Raw genomic sequence first — 9,100 nt, forward strand, 5'->3', positions numbered from 1 at the left:
TTGTTTAATCCTGGGGAGTGTCGCATTCATATTTACTTACGGTGGCGGAATAACTCTTAAGGACAGTGTCTACCGGCACGACTCGAACCAGATTGTTGATTGTTTCCAGTTTCCTCTACACAACAAAGAAAGTTGTGTAAGGTTCCATCAGGAGGGTGGAATTTCTCCAAAGAATTGGCATGATGAGAGAACCAAGAAATTTAATGATTTCATATGCCCAATAGAATGCGGCAACTTTCCTATGAAACTCGTGTTATGAAGATCCAAAGTACTAATAGAATTGCTCCAATTAGACTTTAAAAGATAGCCTGTGAGATCTGAGTTAGAATTTAAATCTATGATTTGAAGGTGGGGAAATGAAAATATATTTTCATCCAAATTTCCTTGTAATCCAACTTCAATAAGTTCAAGAAATACCAAAGATGAGGAAAGATTCTTAAATAGATGACCCGAAGGTATTGATGACATATCCACGTCATACAAATGAAGATCATTTATATGAGTGACATTTCTTTTGAGTCTCTCCCAAGTCTTTTCTTATTCAAATCCTCATTGATAAGAAGTGAAACCAATTTGTGAAGATGAGAAATTTGAGACGGAACTTCATTAGTAAAATTACAAGAAAGCAAGGATAGGTCTGTTAAACTAACAAGTTGGGAAAAATTAGATGGTATTTGAGACCCCTGAAAGTCATTTAAACCAAGATCAAGCCTTTGGAGATGGGTAAGCTGGAAGAGAGAACTGTTGGGAAGGAGTTTACCCTGGAGTCGAGCATAAAAAAGATCAAGGCCAATGACGTCACCCAATGGATTGCATGTGACCCTATCCCATAAGCAGCAATTCGTACCATTTTTCCAAGTTGATCTCTTGGGGTATGACATGATTTCATAACAAATCTCATCAGAAAGGAAAGAAGAAGGATGGGATTTTTGAATGGAAAATGAGTTTTTAAAGTCTAGCAAAGCTGAGCTTTTGTTCAGGACGACATGATGGGAAAGCAAAGGAATAATAAGAAGGAGAGAGAAAGAGAAACAGTTGGAGACAAAGCAAACTCAACAATAATGGTCACACAAAGACAACATGGGCATACACATGTTAATATCAACCCGCAAAACACAAAAAGGAAAAAAAAATTGCATCTTACCAATGATATTTTTCTAAAATATTAATCCCAACGATTCTTAATTAGGATTCTTCGAAACAGGCTTACCCAACAATCTAGATGATAACACCTATAAGAGAGAGGAGCAAAGACAAGAAGGCAAAGGGAAGCCGTAGCAGAAACCCCAGAGGCCTGCATTTACAGTTTTCAGAGCAGCACACGATGGACTTCTTCTTCTTCTTCCTTCGCCTTCTTCTCTGTGTTTAATGGCGGTTTCTTGCTTTGGAGAGGTCAAGGAGAATATAAACTACGATATTGACGGAGAGCACAAAATATATTGATCAAATAATTATGCGTATGAACATTAGAATTATTGGTGAGACACTGTACGCATAAAATAATAAGCTAGCAGCCTAATCCTGTGCCAAGAGCGAAGCTGGTCGATAGGAAACCAATCACAGAATCCCACGTTGTCCTCGTCTTTTGTTTCTCATTTATTATTTCAAAGGTTTTTGAAGTTGTAATCTTATATTGGGCCTTCGGATTCTGCTCAAGTCAAATACAAGGAAAAGGCTTGGGCCACGGAAGAACCGTCCGGTGGGAGAAATATATATTAAGTTATTATTCTCTTTAGTGAATATTATAAACGCTTTATAACAACTTTACATAGATTAATAAAATTAATCAAAATTAGTTATTTCTTGCAAAATATCAAAGTTATTCTCAATAATTTCATTAGCTAAAGAACTTTGGTAATTTAGTTAAAATTTTTGTAATTAGTTAGGACTATTATGCAGAAAAAAATTAATATTTTAGAGAAATTAAAGCGTATGTCATATGATGAAACATGCTGACGATTGTCATTATAAGAATTTGATTTTTTTTAAGATATAAACATATCTACATAGGGGGTAAAAGGATCCAGATTGAGAATATATATATCTACATAGGGGGTAAAAGGATCCAGATTGAGAATATATATAAGTTGATAATAGATTACATTTGAGAAGCTTTGACTTATTAGGAAGCTGAAAATTTTAAATAGTTTTCTTTTCAATTTAATTTTTAATTAAAAAATCCATTTTTAATGAGTAATTCAAAATTTTAAAGAAAAAAAACTTTTTTTTTGTCACTTCACACATATAAGATTATTCTATATGAAAAAAAAAGGAAGCTTATTCTTCCTTGACTGTTAGTAGTCTGCTGGCCGAAATAGATGAACAACAATATTGGGTCAGGCGAATACTTATTTTGGGTCTTGTCGAAGACGCATTTATATTGGGCATGAAACAATACAAAATGTATGCCACCTTGTACAGAAAAAAAGTATACTATTATCAGGAGTTAGGTATTCCAGAAGGAATTAGTTTATCATAATATAATAAATCAATATTTAATTTTTTATTAGAAGATGTGTTCATATTTAATGTCTGATAGTATTTGAGCAGGATTGTTTCCAGTAAAAAGATACCTATACCTACCCAAAAAAAAATTGCTAGTATTCGTTTCGCAGATTAATAAGAAATTCAGTATTATTAGCAAAGCCAAAATAAACTCGTTTCCACTGTGAGATAGGAAGTCATGAGAAGTTCGTTTTTGTTTTCTTTTATGGGGAAAAAAAAAGTTATGCTGAATTCAATTATCTTGATGATCGCTAGGTTAGTCTCCAGACCTCACTATCATATTTATTTTCTTAAAAAATAAAGATATTCATCTCAACATAATTAGATTACCATCTAATAATTAATACTACCTCCGATTCTTAATATAAGACCTTGTTTGACTTTTGTTTTGGTCCTAAATATAAGATCATATCTCTCATATTTATACTTTGTTTTTCCAAGATATTCCTTCTAACAATAATAGTTCTAGCCAATACACATAATTAGTAAAGATATTTTAGGAAAGATAACACATATTTATTAAAAATAACTAACTTAATTTTTTTCTTAATCTCCTCAAATTAGTCAACTAAATTTTGTAATTAGGACGGGAGGTAGTATTTCTTAATTGAGACTCCATTGAGGGATCACAATCTATTGTTCTGAGGCTTAAAAAAAATTAATTATGTATTTTCCTCGCACACGTGCACACATCATAATTTAAGCACGTACAGGCCAATTCCATCAAATTTTCTAACCTTCTCGTAACGTCATTTCCAACTCAAAAGGTTATCCGCAAATAAACATTCACTTCAAAGTCTTTTTAACAGTTTTGAATTTTTTTCTTCTTCTGCTAATCCTGTTATTGTCTTGTTGTTTTGTCAACAAGCTTTTTGGTGCGTCTTTATTATTTTGATTTTTCCTCTTCTCTCCCTCTCATGGTCTTTATTATTATTCATTGGTTGTAGATGAAACTAAAATTCATATATTTTGAAATTTTTTAAGATTTATTTGTTTATTACGTGTGCTCAGCCAAAATGAATAAAGAAATAGGTATATTTTATCATAATTTTTTTACTAAGAAAGACAATTACTGATTTTAAACTTATGATAAACAAAATAGAAAAAAGATTAATGTGATCTCCCAAAATTAAATATGCTAAAATATTAAGCAAAAACCAAAATAACTCAAGAAGGAAATATTTCAGTAAAAAAAAACAAACAAACAAAAGCAAGAAAGAAAGAGGAAATCTGACATCACTACTATGTACGGTTTCTAACCCTTCTCTTCCTCTTCTTTGGCGAATCATTCACTAGACTTACAACCCATTGCGGTTTGCCTGTGAACATCATAACCTGAAACAATATTGCTCCAAATGCTGCTCCACATACATATCCCAACACCACAGGTTTCCAACCAAATTCAAATCCATCTCCAGAACTTTGAAGTGGTTCTTGTCTTTCCTCGTGGGCATTGCATGGAAGCATGAGTTGAAAACCACGCAAGTCTTTGTTTCCATTAAAAGAATCACTTGAGAAGGTCTCAAATTGTTGGCCCCTAGGAATGCAACCTTCAAGTTCATTCTTTGAAAGGTTCAAGACTTCAAGAAAATTGAGATTAGTCAACTCAGTAGGAATTCTTCCCGTAAAGTTGTTTGATGACAAATCCAACCATTCCAAATTCCTCAAATTTCCTATTGAGATAGGAATTGCACCGGTGAGTCTATTATGTGAGAAATTGAGCCCCTTCAATGCATTGAACTCTCCAATAACTTGAGGAATCTCTCCCTCAAACATGTTATTGGACAAATCAATGCTTGTAAAAACTGTCAATATCTTTTGTAGATAAATTTCAAATCCTTTCAAGGTCACCTCAATGGAGTCCTCATAATCAAAGCCACCATAAAAGGTAGGTTTTTCATAATTCAAGTACTGCAAGCGAGTTTTTCCATCTAATCTTCTCATGCCTTTGAAAGATTTGAAGAATGATGCAGGTAAAGGACCTTTCAAATTGTTGCTGGACAGGTCAAGTACTCTTAACATATGGAAGGCATGGCTGCTACTGCCCTTAAAACTGGGGATAAAACCATGCAATTTATTCCCTCTAACAACAAGTACTTGCAATTTTTCAAGAGCGTCCAACCAATGGGGAAATACATCTTCTATGTTGTTGTTGCCAAGATCCAAGACTCTTAGCCTCATGCAATTGATCAAAGATCGAGGCAATGACCCTTCTAGAAAGTTGCCATTCAGATTTAGGGTTATTAAATTATTCCCCACTTCAAATGATTTAGGTACAATGCCAGAGAAACTATTATTTTGTATATCCAGCACAGAAAGAGTAAGGTTAGAGCTGACAATACAGTTTGGAATGGTGCCGGTGAAGTTATTGTGGGACAAGTTAAGAATATAAAGTTTGCTAGCATTGCAAATAGAAGGAAGGAGCTCTCCTTGAAGGGAGTTGGAACTTAAGTCAAGAACATGCATGTTTTCCCATGACAAGTTGTGCCACAACACATTTTCTGTAAGACAATTGTGCGAAAAGTTTAAGTATGTAAGGTTTTGAAGCTGAAAAATTGACCTTGGAATTGGGCCGTGCAACTTATTATTTGACAAATCTAGAATCACGAGATGTTTAAGATCTGAAATTGAATGTGGAAATTGACCACTAAAATTATTTGAAGACAATTGAAGGAAACTGAGATCTTGAAGATTAGAAAGTGATGATGAGATTTGACCAGAAAAATTATTGTTTGAGAGGCCCAAATGATCAAGTTGTGTAAGGTTCCAAAGGGATGGTGGAATTTCTCCAAAGAATTGGCAAGATGTGAGAAGCAAGGAATTTAATGATTTCATATGCCCAATGGAATGCGGCAACTTTCCTGTGAGACTCGTATGATCAAGATTCAAAGTACTAATGGAATTGCTCCAATTAGACTTTGGAAGATAGCCTGTGAGATCTGAGTTAGAACTCAAATCTATGATCTGAAGGTGGGGAAATGAAAATATATTTTCATCCAAATTTCCTTGTAATCCAGCTTCAGTAAGTTCAAGAAAGACCAAAGATGAGGAAAGATTCTTAAATAGATGACCCGAAGGTATTGATGACATGTCCACGCCATACAAATCAAGATCATTAATATGAGTGACATTTCTTTTGAGTCTCTCCCAAGTCTTTTCTTTAAGAATGAGATTATTCAAATCCTCATTGATAAGAAGTGAAACCAATTTGTGAAGATGAGAAATCTGAGACGGAACTTCACCACTAAAATTACAAAAAGTCAAGGATAGATGTGTTAAACTTACAAGTTGGGAAATATTAGGTGGTATTTGAGACCCCTGAAAGTCAATGAAATCAAGCTCGAGCTCTTGAAGATAGGTAAGCTGGAAGAGAGAACTGTTGGGAAGGAGTTTACCATGAAGTGGAGCACAAAAAAGATCAAGGCCAATGACATGACCCAATGGATTGCATGTGACGCCATTCCATAAGCAGCAATTCGTACCATTTCTCCATGTTGATAGGGGTACATCAAAACCAGCACAAATATCATCAGAAGTGAAAGAAAATAATGAGTTTTTAAAGTCTAGCAAAGCTGAGCTTTGTTTAGGATGACATGATGGGAAAGCAAAGGAATAATAAGAAAGAGAGAGAAAGAGAAACAGTTGCAGACAAAGAACGGAGCACAGTGATAGACTCCTCATTTGTGAGTGCTAATTCCTCTTTGCTTGCTGCAAGAACTGAAGAGGAATAGCTCTATTTATAAGCGAACAGAAAATGACAAGAAAAAACTAAAGGAAAAATCTTACATTTGTTCCTGTCCCTGCAAAAAATTTATAAAAAATGCCTTTTATTGGTTTGATTGTTTCTTCTCCTAGTTACTTTCAATATCTTGTTGTTTCGATTTTCTAATACAGATTAAAAAATTGTAATAATTATCTACAAAAAATAGCTCAAGGGAGAATGAGTACATTTGTATCTGTGCAAGCCAACTGAAGAGGAAAATGCTAAAACTGAAACTTAATTATCATTGAATTTTATGGCATAAAAATTATATATTCGACTTAAATAAATTACTAAACCATAGGGGCCAATCAACGCGAATTTTCCCATATCCTTCTAATCCCAAGAAGCATGTGAACCAAACATTAATTGACCCACACATTTATTATACACAAGAATTTGAGTTTGATTTTTCTTCCCCTTATCCCTTCCTTGTCCTTTAGCTTCGTTTATCCACGGAAAGACTTGCAAAGAGTATTGATGTATAGTTCACGAGTCTATTCACATATGTAGACTTGCAAAGTCATTATCCCAAAAAAAAAAAAAGGAACTTACTTTCTCTTCTCCTTATCCTTTCACTGTCAAGTAGTTGTTTTCAGAGTTTCCAATATTACCATACGCGTAGTTTGCCAAGAATTATTAAAGCATGCCATGTACATGCGGAATATTTTTTTTCCCTATAACTTAATATTACAAATTTGAGTATTTCAAATCACATCAATGTACAAGTATTGATTACATTTTAATATGTATTAACAACTTTGAAAGGGAAATTAACAAGTTGCAATTTCAACCTAGATAATAATTATTATGCGTTTCTTAGTCGAAATATATGTACGGGCTCTAAATTCTTTTGTGTCATCTTTATAGTAGCACTAGATGAATTATCATAATATGATTCATTTTTGTGCTAAAAATCCTGCCCTTAAGTAATTTTTTTGCCCGCAGATGCTAAAGTGCTTAATAAATATCACACATAGATTAAAACTAATTGGAATGGCGCATAATGATCTTTCCGTGAGATCAAACACTTATGATCATTGCCTTGCATATAAATCATTTTAATGTGTTGTTTGAAGTTAACGCAAATTTATAAAAGTAAGGTAAAATATAAATAAAGATTGAGGTTGAACTAAAAAAAATACATAATAAAAGACATAATAATTATTATTCAAGTTAAAATTGTGATTTGTTAATTTTATTCCAAATTTGTTAATAAAGTATTGCTAACATAATGGTCATAATTTTTGGCCAAAACCATCAACGGGATGGGATCAAATCCCACCTCCTTTTTTTTCCTTAAAAAATTCCCTCTCAATGAGAAAAAATCCCATCGGAAGCCACTTCACCGATGGCTCTGGCACCGGCAGGTCTCTGACAAGGGATTAGTTTTTTCTTTAATTTTTTTAATAAAGGACATCTTATAATTTTATCTTAATATCAAAATGACAATATATATCCCTCTTCTATTTGAGGATTATGAAGAACTATCTTTCAAATTAGGCCCTCATCTTTTCCCCTTTCTTTTTTTTTTTTTGGGAACAAATTGAAGACAGAGAGCTTGTTGTAGCACCACGATATCAATCCGGTACTGGATGGGGTCCACAGGATGGGGTCCAAAGAAAGACCTTTTCCTGTCCATCCGAGTCAGAATGACCCTTTTGTGGGGCAGTCTTATTTATAAAATAATCAACAAAAGCGGCTAGTGAACTGTTCACATGCAAAAGTTATTATACAAAAACGACTTGCCATGCTCCTTTTTTTTTTTTTTGTGGTTTATAAAAAACGGCTTCCTCATTAGCCTAAATTAGATGATAAATAGTCACTATCATGTATATCCATTCTACGTAGTTGCTTTCAAAGTTTTCAACAGTCTATACGCGTAGTTTACCCACACCTATGCCACTCATTTAATTGGCGAGATATTTTTCTATAACTGAATATTACAAATTTGAGTATTTATATGTAATTTAATAAATATCTTTAAAATGTTAAGAACTAGGAAAAAATACAAGCGCATTTTTAAAATATTTTTATTGGAAAATATAAAAATATATAAAATTATGTCATTTCGTAGTGGTTAAGAAAAAGAAAAAAAATGCTTAAAAGCTTAGGGCATTACAAGATGCATTAACTAACAAGAGTTGTCCAGTTAGTAAGGAGTTGGCTCATAAACCCACAAAGTCATGAGTTTGAATCCCGCTGCTCTGATATAAAGACTCTATTGGTGAGCAATCTATAAGTATTTTGTAAGTGCTGTTTTTTAACCTGGAAAGCATATCTGGCCCTAATGACCCCCAAGATCCAACTCACCTAAACTTTTTTATAGCAAAAAAAATTAATAATCATTGATACCAAAATCATACTAAATTCATTCAAATCTATAGTGACTAAGATATTAAAAATTGAATGAGAAAAAAAATAAGACATAGCAACATAATTATTTGATTCGGTTTCATCACTGATTCATACCATTCAATACCGGTTCAACTCCCGACAATTAATTGCCCAAATAAAACTGGTTTTCTGTTTAAATTGGCTGGTTCAGCATGATTTTTGTTTCTTGGTATATCTAGTAACTAACCAGTAACCACACCTCAAACAAAATGTTTTCTAATAAAAGACACCTATGTACACTAAAAAGAAAGAACTACTGAGCGTTTAGAACACCCCTTTTGTGGGGCGAGTATGTTTATAAATACTCACTCAAAGACTTTGACTGCCGTGCTTCTTTTTTTTTTTGTGTGGGTTATATCATCTAATTAGCCTAATTAGATAATAAATAGTCTCCATCATGTATATCCATTCTACGTAGTTGTCTTTCATAGTTTTCAA

General features: G+C 33.3%; 1 protein-coding gene across 1 annotated transcript; it reads right to left on the reverse strand.

Moving 5' to 3' along the window:
* Window positions 1–3,747: 3,747 nt before the first annotated feature.
* LOC114752793 (receptor-like protein 9DC3) lies at window positions 3,748–5,595 on the reverse strand. The gene has a single exon (XM_028941495.1). It carries the CDS (start codon window positions 5,593–5,595, stop codon window positions 3,748–3,750), a length of 1,848 nt encoding a protein of 615 aa, XP_028797328.1.
* Window positions 5,596–9,100: the final 3,505 nt, after the last annotated feature.

Source organism: Neltuma alba, unplaced genomic scaffold (assembly GCF_004799145.2).
Source record: "Neltuma alba isolate B1F8T4 unplaced genomic scaffold, ASM479914v2 tig00007550_pilon, whole genome shotgun sequence".
NCBI classification, from domain to species: Eukaryota; Viridiplantae; Streptophyta; class Magnoliopsida; order Fabales; family Fabaceae; genus Neltuma; species Neltuma alba.